Source organism: Lagopus leucura, unplaced genomic scaffold (genome assembly GCF_019238085.1).
Source record: "Lagopus leucura isolate 7727_CA_CO unplaced genomic scaffold, USGS_WTPT01 Super-Scaffold_73, whole genome shotgun sequence".
NCBI classification, from domain to species: Eukaryota; Metazoa; Chordata; class Aves; order Galliformes; family Phasianidae; genus Lagopus; species Lagopus leucura.
In genome coordinates this window covers 83,274,201-83,292,573 of record NW_024962252.1, presented here as the reverse complement: position 1 = coordinate 83,292,573, position 18,373 = coordinate 83,274,201, and the positions used below count along the sequence as shown (strand labels likewise).

The window sequence follows — 18,373 nt, the reverse complement described above, 5'->3', positions numbered from 1 at the left end:
GGACAACTGCTGGATACTGTCACGTATTCCAAAAAATCAGGCAGATTACAATGTCGTACAGTTTTATATTCCCACGAGGGGCGCCTTTAAAAGTTAAAACATGCTTTCACTGAGCAGGCTTTCAAGGAGAAGTTGCTTCAATCAGGGAGAAAATAATCATGTTTCTTTGATTTATTATTGGAGAGTAGAACAGTGTGGTTTATATCTAAGAGTTTTCCTCGTAAAAAAGTCGGTTGATTTTTCGTGTGTCACATAAAAACAATTAGTATATTTACTGTAGCAGAGAGCAGATTTTTCAAGAGTGCAGAACAGTAAATTATATACAGAATCCTATTTTCCCCCCTCACAGGACATATTTAATTTCCTTTTGCAGTGACACAATAAATGTTATTGAAACATAGCAGTATTTATTAAAAAAAAAAATAAATTAAAAAAGTACTAAAATAGACAAGTAAACAAAAGGAGAAGGTTGGGAGTGTTCCAGGAAAAAAAGAAAAAAAAATAGAGTAGAAAGAAATTGCAAGTTAAACTTTTTTTTAATCAAATCTGATTTTATTGCTTCTTGCTTAATTAAACTCCTCGGAAGACTGTGAAACATTGTTATACCTGAAAAATTGTTAATTTGTAAATCACAGGGACAAAAGGGCTCCACTGCAACTTTAAAGTTTCTATGCACGTAAATGTCAATAGAGTGCCTTCTCCATCATCAGCACTAAATTCACATTGATGCCTCTTTTCTTCTCTGTATTGATCCTTCCATGAGAACGTAGATTTGTATCTGTTAATTAATGCGTCCTGAAACAGCGTTTGTATTAATCAGGCAGATAAGAAAAATTGGATGCCTGCACCCTCATGACAACCGTAAAAGTGCTGGCCCTGATAAAATCGTGGATGGACCTCAATAAAAAAGTTCCTCCTTCCACTCAATAAACTAATCATCCTGCTTTTAATTATTCGGCAGAAAGATGTGTGGAGATTGGAGAATGTGTAAATCTATTTACTAACAGCAGTGTCTGGGAGGGAGAATAGGGCTGTCACAGGACGGTGCTGCAGGCTATGGTCTCTGTCCATCTGCTGCTGCAGAAAAACTGGTTCTTGAAAGACGGGAAGGAACAGAAGCGTTGAAGCTAATTGAAATCACGAATTCTTCCCTATAACCTCTCAAACGATTATTTCTTCTCCATTTCTCTCTTATTTATTTTAATCACAGATGTGTTATTTTCCATTGTCACCTCCTCGAGGGTTTTCTGGCAGTGCTGGCTCGGGCTTTGTTGGTTTTATTTTGAAGGCAGAGAGCTACAGTTCTATCATGAGACTCAAAAGACAGTATGAGAAAATGAAAACAAATAAGGGGGAGGAAAAAGAGAGAGCAAGCATGCAGCCAGTTTTATATTTCATTTTTTTATGGATGCCTGGTGGTTTGGATGTGGGGTTGTCTTTTTTTATTGTATTACTTTTGTTGCTTAGTGCCTATAGAGAAAATCTTGTTTGGAGTAGGTGCCTTGCAGATTTGCTAGTTTATGAACTATTCCTGCTTGACTATAACTCTTGACTTTCAAAACAGAAAAATGCATTTAAGAGTAATCTGATGGCAAAAAGAATGTTCTTGCAGCAGGAACCCTGTCAGAGAACATGTAAGCAGCTCCATAAACAACTAAATGAAAGCCTCAGACATGCCTTAAGACCCTTTAAGAAAGGCTTGACTAATCCCCTTTGATGATTTTATTAAGTACTCGTGGTTGCTGGTGCCAACTGGCAAACTGCTGCAGCTCACCAACAGGCCAGGAAATCACATCGTCTCCCCTCTTGTTCCATAGCTCCTAATGTGATTGGGATATTAGCAGTTTGATATCAGAAATTAACAGGTACTCTAAACAAGAGGCTGAAAAGGTAAAGCAGTAAAGATGTTTGCCCCCCATGATCCTATTAGGAAAGACAGCAGGGGAAAAAAGAAAAAAAAGCAAAAAAAAAAAAGCAAAAGTTAAATTCATTAAGAGGCATTTATTAAATTTTTCTTGTCCTCAGAAAGGTGACAGTGTGACTGCTGTTCAGTTGGCACCGTAGTGTGGCATTCTGTTCCTTCAAAAAGTGCAGCAGAGGCAGGAGCTGTTGCAGAAGGAATTAGCATCTTTTCTGAGGAGTGAGTTGCTCCTCTTTCCCCTGAGGTTAAAGTTCAAAGAGAAATTTCCTCTTTGTGCTTATCACTCTAATTCTATTAAAACACCAAATCTTCCCTTTCTGTTTTTTTTCCCCTCCTAAATTATCCTTCTTGGACTGTGGTGTAGATGAACAGGGGCAGGAAATCCCAATTCCACAGCACTGGGATTTTAGAACTGAGCGTGAGTATTTCAGGGCAAAGAAGACGTGGTACAAATCCTAGACTGTCCTTGTAATGCTCCCCAAATTAACACAGTTCCTACAGAAAGATTCTACAAAAACCTACTTGTTTACAACTCTGTGTGGTGATTAGAAAATATTAGGTATTGTGTTGCTTCATTTTACTGTAATAAAGTGAGGAAGACAGACACAAAATCAGAAGGGAGAATAATAAATGTATGTTTTATGACAATGCATATAAAAATAAGTAGAAGAGAAGATTTATGGCAAATCCAAACCTGCTTAATAGTTTTTCTTGTGTTTTGTTGTGTTTTTTTTTTTTTCCTATTCAGGATTCTCTACTTTGTCTCTAGCTGACCAGATGAGCCTTCTGCAGAGTGCTTGGATGGAGATTTTGATTCTCGGTGTTGTATACCGGTCACTTTCTTTTGAGGATGAGCTTGTTTATGCTGAAGACTATATTATGGATGAAGACCAGTCCAAATTGGCAGGCCTTCTTGACCTTAACAATGCCATACTGCAACTGGTAAAGAAATACAAGAGCATGAAGCTGGAGAAAGAAGAGTTTGTCACCCTCAAAGCTATAGCACTTGCTAATTCAGGTTGGCAGAGTGGCACAATGGTTGCTACATTTTTAATATGTCACTTTTCTTTTCTCCATAGTACTTTCTGCATGCTTGTTTTAAATACAGGTTTAGAACAAGAAGTTGGTAATCAGCCCTTAGTCTAACAGGTAACAGTCAAAGCAGTTCAAACTAAGAGGAGCTTTCTGGTCCTGAGTAATCGGGGAATACGTTCCTAAGGGAGTGGAGAGTAATGCACTGTGATTTGGAGAGTATTTTACAGGCGAAGATCCTTACAAATGAATATGGATGCTCTTCTCCTAAATCCATTCCATAATCCAGATGAGTCTAATCATCGTAGTTAAAATGAACAGAAAGGATACAGGAGGATATGCTACATCCGTTCTCTTTAAATGCAGCTACTGATTTATAAGATAGAGTGAATTCAGGGTTTGGGAGGGGGGAGGAAATTCTTTATTAATCTGGCGGGGACCCCATTTTACCTTTTGGATCCTCTGCATTTGTGGTAACACTTCTCCAAAGATCACTGTTACCTGTGCAGAAAGAGTTAAAAATCTCAGAAAGATTTTTTTTTTTCCTGCATTTGAATTTAAAAGTGCTGAAGCAGTGAATACTGCCAGATAAGTAAAAATCGTTTTTGCTTTGTTGTTTTTCCTTTTGTGTCTCCTTAATGCTTTATTGTGGTCTTAAGTCCCTTTTAGCATTTGCATAAAGTTCAGATAGATCCCTCTTTAATGACATGCCGATCATTAGATACCTGTGTGTCAATAACATGCTCTGATGCTATGTTCCATTGACAGTCACACCGTGCCCCTCCATCTGCTTTTGTTTTGACCCTATCTTTGAACTTTATCTTGGTTGCTGGCCAGTAGTTTTCCCTTTAATTACAAGAAGGAAACTGTCAATAAAATCTGTTAAATGGGATGCAATGAGTGGCTTGAATGGGCGGACGGCTATTTGTTCAAATTCTGCAGCATTCAAGGTATTGACAGTTTGTTTTCTGGGGCCATATGTGACGATCAATCTCAGGCTGGGCTCAGCCGCGCTGAAAAATGAAAAACCAGATTGCTTTTGCTTACTTGTGGATGACGACTTGTGATTTGGCGCGGTCCTAGTGAGATGAGACCTTCTGCCCAAATTGCCCCCCTGAGAGCCAGGACGCGTGACTGTTTTTAGAAATAATTTTTTAATTGATTTTGTAATTAACAGTTCATCTACAATATTGATGCATGAATCCTCAGATTGATAGGAGGGAAATTGTTTTCAACAATGAAGTTGTACTTTCCTATTTGTCTTTGTAATGTGATTTAGCACTCTGCATTTTTAATTGGAAATATAATTCAAAAACATGCAAAGCCAAAATGCTTATTAGTTTCTTTGTATTCTCCACCCCACTAACTCTGTCCCTGGTTTTAGAATATTATTTTATTTTCGGAAGAGAAACAAATCTGAAATGTCCCTCAAACCTCCAAGCTATTTTGTAATTGAGGATTTATTTAAAATTTTTGACCACTGTAATCGTACACTTGAGAACAGTTTGCAGCTATGGGAAGGTAGCCCTAGATTGTTCATACTAATGGAGTAAGGCAATAAAGTTATCTGGAATTAGGAGTCCAAATTGGGGGCTTATTTTTGTTTTTCTAATTTTTAAATTGGTCTACTTGATTCAGAAGTATTTCTGCATCTTACTTGATAAAGAGGAAAGGAGCTAGAATATAGGTATCCAGTGTTAAATACTACTCACAGCCTTTTTTTTTTTCCTTTTTTTCCTCCAGAGGCATGCAGTGTTTAAGAAATAATAAAATACACTGCTGCCAAAAAAAGTTTATTCATGCATTGTGCATGGAGTGTGTTAAAATAATCCATAGCTTCATTAACTTCCCTGGGAATTACAACCAGGATAATGTCAGAGAGAAATACCATTTCGTATACTAGAATTCAGGGCACATTGAAGGGAAAACATTTCCTTCCCTCATCTGCAATGGATTAAAATTGCCATTTTAAAATGAAACTATTGCATGGAGGAGTTACAAAGCAAACCAGGCGTTTGACTTCCCTCTCAACAGAGCGGTCTGATGGCTGGCATTAAATAGCGCAGGTCCAGGTTTGTACATGTGGCAGATATCAAACTTGCATCAACTATAGCTGCACTGGCCTGCAGAGTATCAAGCCCCCAGTGTTTTAATTACAAATACTGCTAAAATTAAAGTAAGAAAGCAAAATTGAAGCTTTGCCTGGTTTTGATAAAACCAGGAATAGCTTACTTGTACATAACTGAGGAGTTGGTTAATGGAATTGCAGCCATACCTGAAAAAAGGAAGTAAAATGCCATTATAAAATCAATCAGTTAGCAATTCATGTTTCAAAGTATTTTGCTGCTGCATCGACTTTCTTCAAGAACTACAGCTATTTATTTTTCTGGTTTAAAATAGAGCAAAATTTCTATAGCTGTAGAGAGCGTGGGTGAAGTAGAATAAGAAATCGCAGGCATTTCAGCCACATCTATGCTGTCTGCTAGGATCCCAGGTTAACTCTGCCGTAAATAGTAGACAAAGGTGGTTTTATGGCTCTGCATCTGTGTTGGTGATTTATGACACAGTGTTGTGCTGTTTTCATTGCTGGTATAGAGAAACAGAAAAAGAAATTGTAGATTGTCTTAATATTGATTGTGTTTTATATAAATAGGTACCACAAGCTTTGCTTTGGCCAGCATATCTGTTACCCTGACCACGAGAACACCCCAAGTGCTACCTGTTCTGTTGGCCTGTGGAATCTCTTCCTGTGGTGTTTAAACTCAGAGAGGTCCCCCAAACCACAGGGCCCTCCTCATTCCCAGCCTTTCCCTTCTTTCTTTCCCTGTCCTCCTTGCACAGGAGCAGGTTAGCCCCTCGGCTGCCCAAACGCCGTGATCTGGCACTGCCAAGCACTTTGTTTACCCACGCAGAAAATCAGCTTTGAATGGTTTCCAAAACATGCATGTACCAATTACTTCCCTGTGTGTAAGGGAAGGTGAACTATTTACAAAATACATTCAGGTGAACACAAGTGCACGCATGCACGCTCTGGCATGTAAAAGGTGACCTCCTCATCTTTTTGTGTTAGAAAATACTTCCATGTATTGATTAGGAAATACTAAACAGGGAGTTGCAGGTGAGCAGATTTTTGAAATTGCCTCATCAGTGAGGACAAAATTGTGCCTTCAGGCCAAAATGTTGCAGAAGAGCTCAGGAGTCAGAACTCAGGGCAGATTTTTAAGAGAAGCTCAATTCCCATCTAAGACCTAAAAATAAGTAACTAACGTGTCAAAATACATTAGCACATTATAAAATGTTATCTGTGTGTATCTGCCTAATAGAGTGCTGGCATCTTGAAAAATCTGACCCAAATGTGGATGCTAGGCACTTTAGAAGTATAACCCTATGCACTGTTGAAAATTTAATCTTAAGCATTAATACTGGCTGTCTCGCCTGTGCCACCAGAAGGAGAAAAGGGCCTCCACTTGCCATTGCAATTTCAGGTCTCTCTTATTAACTGTCTCTTAAAAAAAAAAACGTAGACAACCCTTTCAGTGCCAAAAGAGCAAGAACCAAGAAGCATCTTGAGCATGGTAACAGCATGAAGTGCAGAGCAACACTGATGCCAAGTTGCACAGGGATCTGTCTTGGTAGAAGATGTAGTTCTTACCTACAGCTCATTTCACTTTCCAGTCAACAAAACACTGTGCTCAGAGCTAGGCTATTGGAATTAAATAATACTATTATACTAAAAATTAATTGCTAGAGCCCCATAAATCAGTTATTCCATAGGATTTCATCGTTATTTCCAGTGTAGAGCGTGGCTTATTGTATGTCACAAAAGACTATATTTATTTTCTAACAATGCCATTTTTTTTAATTTTATTTAGCCATTTCTGTGTATCTGTCAGTGTTAGACTTCACGATTAATGCATACCTATCATGAATAGACATACATAAAAACATATGTACATGAGCATTTCATTGGTGTATTACAAATGTTTATTTCACCGACTGGAAATAGCAACTCCTTCATATAATTAACTCCTTTATCTAATTTCATATAAAGAGAAAAAAAAAATGATTGAGAAAAGGAAATTGTCAGGACAATCAGAGTTTTCCTGCTGCATGAACACAGCTTTTTCCTCATGGCCCATTTTCATTTAATCACATAGATGGCACCTGCAATGCTTAGAGGAAGTAAATAACCATTCCCAACTGAGATGTATTTTGGGTCAGTTGTTGTTCACCAGCTGCCACAGCAGATAGGTGCTGGTAGTCACCCTCTCTTGCCACAGCCGTGTACCAATGGCTCTCAGTGATAACATGGCAATTTATTGCTGTCTTGTAGTGAAAAAAAGGATTTTGATGCAGTCATTCAACATTCTCTCTTAGTTGGTGTCTTATCCCACAACTCTATCATTCAGATTCCCCTTTCCAGAGTTTTAGTAGCCTCACTGAGTACTGAGTATTCAAACCAGTTGTTGGTGTGCAACTTGTTCTACGTTGCAGAAATATTTTCTTTAGTGCCCTCAGTACCTATCCTAATGGAAAGTTAACCATTTCAGGAATGAAAAAAAACGTTCATTTACTGCGTTTGAACTTCAGCCTATGCTTTCAGTTCACCATTGATCCAGTCAGCCCCTGAAATAAGCAGGCATGTTCTGTGAAGTCATTTCTTCTCTCACTCCTGCTTAGTTTCCTGCCATGTTTTAGAAACTTCTGTGAAGCTTCAGATTCCATGCCCTCCTTAAAAGCCAACCATACCTGGGCTATTCAGGCAAAGATGCTGTTCACAAAACAAAGCATACGAGCCTGTTTCACTTATTTGGTTTCTACTGCCTATAATCTATATGAACAAGGGATTCATAGTTTATACCTCTTTAATTTCCAATATGTATTTCAACTGAAATGTCTGTTTACAGTGGAATAATCAAGGTATCAGATGATTCCCACCATACCCTTTTGCAAGAGAAAATACTGTGTTTGTTTGCTTGTCTCTTAGCCTCAGCAAGCAGCTCCCAGCAGATAGTTCTGTTCAGGAAAGACAGATAGACAGATGATAGGCAAGTTCAGTTCCAGGCTAGAAAAGGCTGGGAATTCTTGTTGGGTGAGGTTTGATTTGCTCATATCACTCTGTTGTCTTTCTCCTAAAAAGAATAAGCATTTGACAGAAATGCAAGTTTTCCTGTATAAATATCTCACGTTTCAGCAGGACGTGACGGAGCTCTGTAATTCTGAAAGCAGCTCCCCAGTGTGAATCCTGTGGCAGTTTTTGTGGTTTTTTTGTTTGTTTGTTTTGCTTTTTGTTTTTGATTTTGTTTTTGTTTTGGTTTGTTTTTTATTGTCAGTCATCCAAAAATATTTTTTTTTTATTTCAGACATAGCCCAGATTAGGATTCTGTTCTTAGGTGAAGTCAAAACCGTAGTGTACCATTCTCACTCTTCATCTTATCCACTTCTTCCAGGAACCTGCAGCTCCCTGACCTGATTTACCAGTTCTTAGTTTATGAGCCACCCCTCTGCAGCACAGTGATTGCTGTCTCTCAAGTGCCTTGCCCTGCTCGTTGCTTTTTGCCCCTCTGATGTGCTCTATCAGCATCCTAATGTATTTGTTCACTGCTGCACACTCCCTGCTGCTTGATTCACTATAATAATTTCTTGCTTGATGCTACCAGAGTTTTCTGATGTGAAGAAATACTTCATTTCAGACCCCTGGGTTTCCTCTGCTTTCTCCTCAGTGACGCTATATACACACTGCAAACCACTACCAGCCACTCTTTCCTGAGCAGCACCTTGTATCAGCTTATCTTGTGCCTGATGAGCAATTCTAGTGTCACCAGTCAGAGACACTTCTTTTTCAGAGCATTTAAGATCAAATCCTGCTTGCTTTCAAATGACAGTACTTTCAGACTGCCCTGTTTAATTTCATTCTTTATAGGCACTGATTTTTAGGTGTCTTAGATCTACCTATAGGTTTCCTTTGGATATTAGAACGTAACTGGAAATTATCCAGACTGTCCATGGTGCCAATTAAAAAAAAAAACAAGTATAATTTCTGGGTGTTTTCTTGGTATAGGAAGAACATTCAAAATCTTTGTACCTAGCTTAAAATCCAATTTCACATTGTCTTTGTAATTATTTCTTTACTTCTGAACTGTCACACTGAGTCTGTGTTTCCCTAAATTACTGTGGTGCTTGTTGACATTGCCCTCTCTTACTGGTGTGGATTGGGCTTATCAGCAGTAAGCTAACCTGCTCTGAATTCACTTCAGTGTCTGCCAGTCTGTAGTTACTGCAAAGATTTCTCTTTTATTTTTCCTCTTCTTTTCCCCTTGGCTAGTTCAGCATTTTCAACCATTTTCTTTATTTTCAAAGGCTTACGCCTGAGGGATTAAGATCTACATTCGTTTAATATCGGGAATAAAGTGGAAGTTCGAAACTGCAAGGCTAAAACTTGAAGAAGGATCTTTGTAGAGATTAATATTTTCCTGAGCAGTCTGCGAGCTGAATCATGGTCTAATTAAATAGCCCAGATTTAGTGAGTTTGCACTTAAACATTAGCATCCCCTAGAATGTGCAAAGCTGAAATGAGTTTGAATTTTTTCTGTAAATGGGAAGTTAAATTATCATAGTAATTTCATTAAATCATTTTTTAATCTTTCGAGCCAAATCACAACTTTAAGAGAATAATTTGGAGCTGTAGTCAGTGTTTGTAAGTGCCTGTCTCCCCTCTGGCTTTCTTACTCCATTTCCTGTTCCACTCGCAGATCGCTCCCCAGTTTCATACAGAACCAGCCCAATTTCCTACTAAGCTAAAAGCTGAACATCTCTAGTCATGTGCTCCAGAATGACCTGTCTCTCTGTACAGTATGGTGTAGAAAATTCTGCAAGAAGAGCCAGCTTTTGACCTGCCTAGAGTTTGTTACTGCTAAAATGCTTCTGTCTGGTTCTCCGACTCCATTGGGGGTTAGGGAGGAGGAGGAGGAGATGTGTCACTGCTGCATGAAGTGTGCGTGGTGCCTGGGAAATGACTTGGAGCAGCACTTGGAGTCGTGTCTGTGCTATGTTCCACAGCTGTGAATGTCTGAGGGCTTGGTAGAGTCAGGCAGTGGAGGCAGATTGTTTGGAGTTTGCATTCCAAATAAAGTGCGGTGGTTGGACATTGTGCGTGAGACATCGGTCACGTTTGTCTGTGTGTGTTAACATCTCTGTATTGGTTACATCTTGCTTGTAGGGTGCAGAATTCAGAGATTTTCTCTTATTGACATAATTATTTAATAGGATCACCATATTAGAAATCTATCAAAAATGTATGGATTTGATGAATGGACTCACTAAACTTTTAACTTAGAACTAAATTTTGCTAGAGATACCATTTCCCTGGCATCATTTTTAGAGTGTCTTGGCCCTCTGTTTCCCTAGCATAGGGATGTTTGACTATCTGCTTTTGGCACAGTGCACCTCGATGTGCAGTATTGCATCCCTGCAGCGCGTGTCTCCCTGCACGCTTCCTAGAGCGTGTATCCGCTAAGACTCAGAATTATTAAACATGTGAAATTCCCATAGGACTCCATTATGTGTAATTAACAGATAAACTGTCATCAGAATCAATAAAACGTGCTAAATGATCCAAACTTGTATATAATTAAGTGTCTGTTTTAGAGCAGGAGCTGTAACTTTTTTTTTTTTCCTATTCAATTTGCACATTTGTTTTGACAATAGAAGCTGGAACATTTTGGTTAACCTGTTACTTACTGGTTTGTATTTTAGTTTCATATGTTTCTATGTAAAAACGCAAAGCATTTACTATGGGGCCTTATTACCTGGGGAAGTAGTTGTGTGTAAGCTTTCAGGAGATGAATCTTAGATGCACCTTCATGCTTAGAATGTAATTGAAGTATTTGAAGCACATGGAAAATTTGTTGCTGTTGTCATCAGCAGGGGGAAAAACATGAGGCAAATCAAAATACTTATCCAGCACATCACTTAATGCAGGAGATGGAAACAGTGATGGAAGTGGGTTCTTCCCTGTCTAACTTCCCAGCCATTATTCTGCCTAGTATGGGAGCTTCATTCCAAAAAAAACCACCCTGAAGCAAACCAAAAAACCTCACAAGATACCAAGAAAGCCCCCTACTAAACAGATTTTCAAGGAGATGCTGTGGCAGTACAATGGATTCACTGTCCCAGTCCCGCCCCATGCTGCACTCACAGTGTCACGTACCCTGGGACGTGCACCCCTTCACAAGTCCCATTTTCATGTGATACTCTATTTGGTCTGTAAGTCTGCAGGCCATCCAAATTTTGGTGACTGATTCAGGTGTTTGGTGGCCCATTTCCCGTGCAGCTATTCTTCCCTCCTCGCATTCCTCCTCCTTGGAATACATTGCTTTTTCTTTGGCATTTATGATTACATAAAACTGGAGAGTTAGGGCTTCTCATGTGAAATCATCTCCGCATGGTCCAGTAACTGCATGTTCTCAGGGACATCTTCCCCTTTGTATTTATGCTGTTTAGGATTTTACAGTTATTTCAGTTAGATCTTTTCTCTTTATTTCACACTTCCATTGCTTTAATCTTTCCAGGTCACATAACAGCTCAGTTTAGTTCTCTGTGTGCCTTTTGCCCAGACGTCTCACTCAGTGCTTACACCACCAGAACACCTCACCTGGAAAGGGTCAGGGCCAGGCGCTTGCTCTAGGGGGGTTAAAAAAATGGCAAATCCCCAACAATAACAAGACAAAGCAACCTCTGGGTGGATGTCGAAAAGGAGCATAACTCGGTGCTGCCTCTCTATCTGATGGGCCTCAGGGAGAAAAACTTTGCTAGGCCGATCAGGAAATCACATCAAACCCACTCTTCCCTTCTGTCAGTGAAGTACTCCTCACGCTGTCATTTTTATGTAGCTGTTGGCACCACTGATGGCCACAGCTTCCAGCCTCTCAGCCTTGTAGCCTGCTGCAGTTTCCCGCAGCATTCCCATAGCATTCCCATAACTTTTCTCACAACTGTGCAAGGCACCGTGTGGAACGGTCAGGGTGGCCAGTACCCTGGCTTCAGGAGGATGAGGAGAAGGATTGCTTACCCAGGAGTTTAATTTATAGCTCGGCAGCAATTCTAGTTACTGTCCTAAGGGTTGATCTCGAAATAAGCGCGTAATTCTCTCTCTCCTTTGTAAAAGAGGACGGCACCAGGGAAAGAGTCGTGCAGGCGTTGAGCTGCCTGACGTTCTGGCACGCCCCGCTGACACCTCCTGTCGCTCCTTTGTTTTGCAGACTCAATGCACATAGAGGACGTTGAGGCAGTGCAGAAACTTCAGGATGTCTTACACGAGGCTCTGCAGGATTACGAGGCCGGACAGCACATGGAAGACCCGCGTCGTGCCGGCAAGATGCTGATGACTCTCCCACTTCTGAGGCAAACCTCCACCAAGGCTGTGCAGCATTTCTACAACATCAAACTGGAAGGCAAAGTCCCCATGCACAAACTTTTTTTGGAAATGCTGGAGGCCAAGGTCTGACTAAAGCATCATGGGCTTTCCCATCATGCACGTTTTAAAAGAAAAAAAAAAAAAAAAAGGGAAAAAAAAAGGATAAAAATGGCAAAGAAAATTAGTGTTTAATTAAGGAAAAAAAAAATGACTGCACTGATATTTAGCAGCAAGACTGTGAAGCAGCTTTCAACTTTTTCTTCTGTGTCTTTCTGATGCAGTTTTTCCTTTCCTTTTCCTTTTCTCTCTTTTCCTTTCTGTTCTTTCCTTTCCTTTTTCCTTTTCTCTTTTTCCTTTGCTGCTGAACTTTTTAAAAGAGGTCTCTAATTGAAGAGAGATGGAAGCCAGGCCTGCCAAAGGATGGAAATCCATAATATGGATGCCAGTGAACTTATTATGAACCATAATGTCCCCAATGACAAAGGAATCAAAGAGAGAACCACCGTACCTAGCAGTACAGTACAACACGATGAACTGACTGAATGCAGTATTAGATTTCATAGGAGCAGTCTCTAATTAGACGACTAAGCGACGATGCATCGGCTGCTTCTTATCATTGCATTTTCCATCTAGATCAGTTACAGCCATTTGATTCCTTAATTGTTTTTTCGAGTCTTCCAGATATTTCTTAGGTTAGCTACAATGTAACTTTTTCAGGGAATAGTTTAAGCTTTATTCATTCATGCAATACTAAAGAGAAAGAAATACTGCATTTTTGTGCTGGCTTGAACAATGATGAACAATAATGAAGGACAAATGAATCCTGAAGGAAGATTTTTTTAAATGTTTTGTTTCTTCTTACTAACGGAGATTTTTTTGTACCAGCTTTACCAGTTTTCAGCCATTTATTAATGTGGGAATTTATCTTACTAAAGCAATAGTTGAAGGGAAGGTGCATATTATCACGGATGCAATTTATGTTGTGTGCCAGTCTGGTCCAAAACATCCAGTTTCTTAACATGAGCTCCAGTTTATAACTAAATGTTCACTGACTCAAAGGATTAGATTACACCTACAGTATATCTGAGTAGTCTAGCATATAAATACGCCATGTCAAATACCAATCTATAAAGGTGTTAGGAGACAGCGACTGTACAGAGGTATAGTTGCTATGTGATTTCTAACTGCTTCAGTTGTCGATGAATGAGATACTGCCTGTTTGCAAAATTATAACCTTACACACAGAGAAACCCTCAGTAGCTTAGAGGCAATAAGGCAAACGCCAACGTCTGCAAAATTAAGAAATCAGAGTAGTAGCCTTCTGACCAAATTCAACGATTTAACACTTCTGTACCTTATTTATTAATTTAGATTTTATTTTGTAAATTGCGATTGTTAACAAGTAGCTAAACCAGTATACGTGCTTTTCAACCAGTATTGTCACAGCATGGAAGTCAGTCAGTTTCAAGACTGTTAAGAGGTGTAATCTAATGTATAAACCGATTAGATGCCCCCAGAAAACTACAGTCGCTGAATAACCAATAAACAGTAACCTCCATCAAATGCTATACCAATGTACCAGTGTTAGTAGCTGCTCCCTGTACTATGTGAACATCCTTATTCTATGTACACAGATGTAATTAAAATTGTAATCCTAACAAACAAAAGAAATGTAGTTCAGCTTTTCAATGTTTCATGTTTGCTGTGCTTTTCTGAATTTTTATGTTGCATTCAAAGACTGTTGTCTTGTTCTTCTTGTGGTGTTTGGATTCTTGTGGTGTGTGCTTATAGACACAGGGTAGAATTAGAGACAATATTGGATGTACAATTCCTCAGGAGATTACAGTAGTATATTCTATTCCTTACCGGTAATAAGGTTCTTCCTAGTAATAATTAAGAGATCGAAACTCCAAACAAATACTCGTTATGAACAGATACACATCGAAATCATAATATTTTCAAAACAAGGGATAATTTCTGTAACAGTTTATTATAGAATACCAATGTATAGCTTAGAAATAAAACTTTGAATATTTCAAGATTATAGATAAGTCTAATTTTTAAACGCTGTAAATATAGCTTTTATCCAATCATCTCTCAGATGTTGTTATTAACTCGCTCTGTGTTGTTGCAAAACTTTTTTGGTGCGGACAAGTTTCCAAAACTATTGCTACGTTGTGTGCTTTAAACAAAATAACAATGGGCCGATGCGACATCGGCCTCGTGCTAGAAAAGACTGTGTATCTATCATTAGCTATATGGGACTATATTGTAGGTTGTGTTTTCTCAGTAGAGAAGTGACTGTAGTGTGATTCTAGGTAAATCATCATAAGCAATTCATTCAGATGGTCAATAACTTGAAATTTATAGCTGTGATAGGAGTTCAGAAATTGGCACATCCCTTTTTAAAAAAAGTCAGAAAAAATACAACTCCTGGGAAAAAGGTGCTGATTCTATAAGATTATTTATATATGTAAGAGTGCAAAAAAAAAAAAAAAAAAAAGTTTATTTTCCAGAAAGTTTGTGCAGGGTTTAAGTTGCTACTGTTCAAGTACACTATATATATATAAATATATAATATAAATATTGTTTTTGCTGTATCACATTAAAGAACTTGGGCTTCAGGGTCAAAAGCCGGTCGACTAGAAATATACAAAAACACACACACACAAAAAATGGAGATGTGTTAAAGGCACACGGTGCAAATTTTAGTTTTCGTTTTCAGTAATTTTTGGAGCTGCAAAAGAACAAGTATCTCAAGACTGTAAAAGCATTACCTGAACTAGAGCTAAAAGAACTGCACGGGCTTTACCATATTGTTCATCTTAAACCTTGCTGGAGAAGAGTTCTTACAAGACCACTTACTTAATGTGAAGTGTTGGGAAATTTTCGAAGGGTGTATGTTTTAGCCATAACAATTTAATTTCTATTTTTGCTTCATTTTTTAATTTTTTCTTATTTAAAGCAATATGATTGTGTGACTGCCAGAAGTTACACGTTTGTTTCAATCAGATCAGATTGTTGTATTTATTCCACTATTTTGCATTTAAATGATAACATAAAAAGATATAAAAAATTAAAACTGCTATTTTTCTTATAGAAGAGAAAATGGGTGTTGGTGATTGTATTTTAATTATTTAAGCGTCTCTGTTTACCTGCCTAGGAAAACATTTTATGGCAGTCTTATCGTGCAAAGATCGCAAAAGGACAAAAAAAAATTAAACTGCTTATAATAATCCAGGAGTTGCATAATAGCCAGTAGTTAAAAAGCGAAACAGAACAAAAAATACAAACAAACATGTCTATAGCTGTAGATGGGCTTCACATCTGTATAGCAATCAACTGTATATTTTTGTGATGTGTATCATACCGTGTGCTCCAACCAATGTCCATTTGTGTAAATGTATTTATTTTATATTGTATATATTGTTAAATGCAAAAAGGAGATATGATTCTGTAACTCCAATCAGTTCAGATGTGTAACTCAAATTATTATGCCTTTCAGGATGATGGTAGAGCAATATTAAACAAGCTTCCACTTTTGATTGCTTTTATTTTATTTTTTGTGTTGTGGGGTTTTTTTGGTTTTATTTTTGTTTCCTAGGGAGGAAATAAGCCGATCAGCATCACCTTTTGTTACTTCCATTCAAAGAGTAGAGAGCATCACCCTCTTCCCTTGAAGTACAATATGAGTGTAAATAAATGCTATATAAAGCCTTGTCAGAATGAATTCCGATGTGGTACAAGACATTTTGCATACTCTTAAATATGCAAAATGTCTCATAGCACATTAGAATTCAGGCTGACAGGCCTTTATATAGCACTTATTTAATCTTAAAGCATCTCCACATCAACCTGCATTACTCAAAATCATTGCCTCTCTGTCAATGTCATAAAAGAAAACTTTCCCACTATTTTAAGATCACGTTAATATCATCTGGAAGTACTTACTTGCTTTTTCATCAACAGCCGAGCCTATCATTCACTTCCTACTGTAGGAGATCCATTTTGTGTCTTCTGGGTAAAAAAATATAAAATAAAATCTGTATTACTTGATCCAGGTTTTCTGAATGGAAGTCAACAGCCATAGGAGCAATAATATAGATTGGTGTTAATTAAGTGCACTGATAAGTCTTTAAGATCCAGGGGGTTAAGCAGCGTGGTTCATAGCTGGCCCTGATGGCCCCACAGGGGTCGGCCCGCGCTGCCAGTGGACCCTTCTGGACCCATCACAGAAGTGCTAATGTGTGCTTTTCTTGCCTTCTAGTCTGTCTTGGTAGTACTTTGTCATGCTTGCCAACATATTTCTCACCTTCACTGCTGGCCGTCCTGTGGAGGCTCTGGCTGATGGTGCAGCACGATGCTGGGGGCCTGCAGCATGGCGGTGAGCCTCGAACAGTGCAAGGGGCATCCGGTGCCAGTGGGAGGGCCTCCTCTGTGCTGGTGGCACCTTTGGGTGTTTTAACAGCGCTAAGAGAAGGGGTTTGATAGGAGGAGCGGCAGAACAACAGAAGTTTGGTTACGTATGGACTTCAAAGGAAGGTTTTAGTGTTGGCACCGACGTGCGTGTGCATACACAGGCATTCGTATGCCCATCCCTTTTTTGATGCTCTGATTCTGAGTTACTGCAGTGTCTCCTCAAAAGATAGCAATACTGAACCGTACCTTAGGAGTGAAGAAAGGAGCGTTAAGAGCTTTTCACACACCGGTGAGAAAAAGAGCAGCTGTCCCCAGCCGTGCTGTGCCTTCCTCAGCACGAGATTGCATCTACTTGCTGGTGAAGTGCCCCACATACAATGAAATCATAATTTCTTTCCATATGGGGATCGTGCAGCATTATACAATCGTAAATTTGGCGTTAAAGAAGAGGAAATGCAGGAGGGAAAATGCAGGATACACTGAAATACAGAGGAATGCAGCTCTGTGGAGTTGATTGAATTTTGTGCTCTTTTTTTCCCCTTTCTTTTTTTGCTTTCAAAACCTCTCACCGTCTCCTCAGCAAAGCCAGGAGGCGCACAGAGATCCAGTGGAAGTGTTGAGGTAGGCAGAATCGTTTCAGACGGCACCTGTGGGGAATTTGGCACGAATCTCTCTGAACTCTGGAACCAGCTGCTGAACCTTACAAGCCCGGGAAGGGTTGGGGGCAGCGCTGGTAGCCCCTGGTCCGCGCTCTGCGCTGCTGCAGCCCCGCAGCCCCGCAGCCCCGCTGCATCGAGGCCGCTGCCCCGAGCACCGACCGGCGAGCCGGCAGCCTTCCCACCCCGGCTGTGCCAAACCGCAGCGAGAGTAGATTTTGCTGGCACGGTTTGCATCCCGCTCCCTCCCATAAGAGGGGCAGTCCCCGGGTGAGAGCACGGTTCTGGCACCGCAGCCGCCCGTCCTCGTCCCTGCCGCCGACCCCCCCTTGCTCCGCGCTGCAGCCCTGGCACCGGCGGCAGGCGCAGGCTGCCCGATGCCGTCAGCGCTGATGCAAAAGGGAAACATGCTGAGGGGGCTGCGCGGTGACACGGGGCTCCGAGCTTCCTTCGGAGCTCCGGTTCAAGCAATGGTCTGAATGAGTTTGGTCGGGGCTTTTTGTTTCGTTGACCTTGGGAGTTCGCAGTGTGAAAGCGGCTGGCGAACGCCCGTAAGAAGTCGATGTTGCTGGTCCTCTCAGAGAAGGAAACGGCTAGAAAATCCTGTACCCATCAGTGCTATCTCACGTGCAGTTACATGGGCTTCCTAATGCACAGACAGCACCAATGCTGTCGAAACAATACTGGAAGTTAAACAGGTTAAAAAAATACATGTGAGTCAAACAATGAAAGATGGATTCTGAAAGATAAGCGAGGTGGGAATATTGCCCTTAGTGAGACAAGCCCTGTGCTGCACAACTCTGCGTCCTCCTGTGGGATCACCTGGCAGCAGCCTGCTGGGGAAATGAGAGACTTCGTGCCTACAGGCTTATTCAGCCCAAAGTTCTTTTTCTTTTTCTTTTTCTTTTTCTTTTTCTTTTTCTTTTTCTT

General features: G+C 39.9%; 1 protein-coding gene across 11 annotated transcripts in view; it reads left to right on the top strand.

Annotated features, from left to right (window-relative positions):
• The window catches only part of ESRRG (estrogen related receptor gamma), a 379,837-nt gene extending 363,924 nt beyond the window's left edge, over nt 1-15,913 (top strand). For all 11 annotated transcript variants that reach the window (XM_042895246.1, XM_042895244.1, XM_042895238.1 and 8 more), the window contains 2 exons: nt 2,670-2,939; nt 12,214-15,913. In XM_042895246.1, the coding sequence (XP_042751180.1) occupies nt 2,670-2,939; nt 12,214-12,458 (515 nt within the window). In that variant the 3' untranslated portion in view covers nt 12,459-15,913. The remainder of the gene's footprint in view (nt 1-2,669; nt 2,940-12,213) is intronic.
• Nucleotides 15,914-18,373: the final 2,460 nt, after the last annotated feature.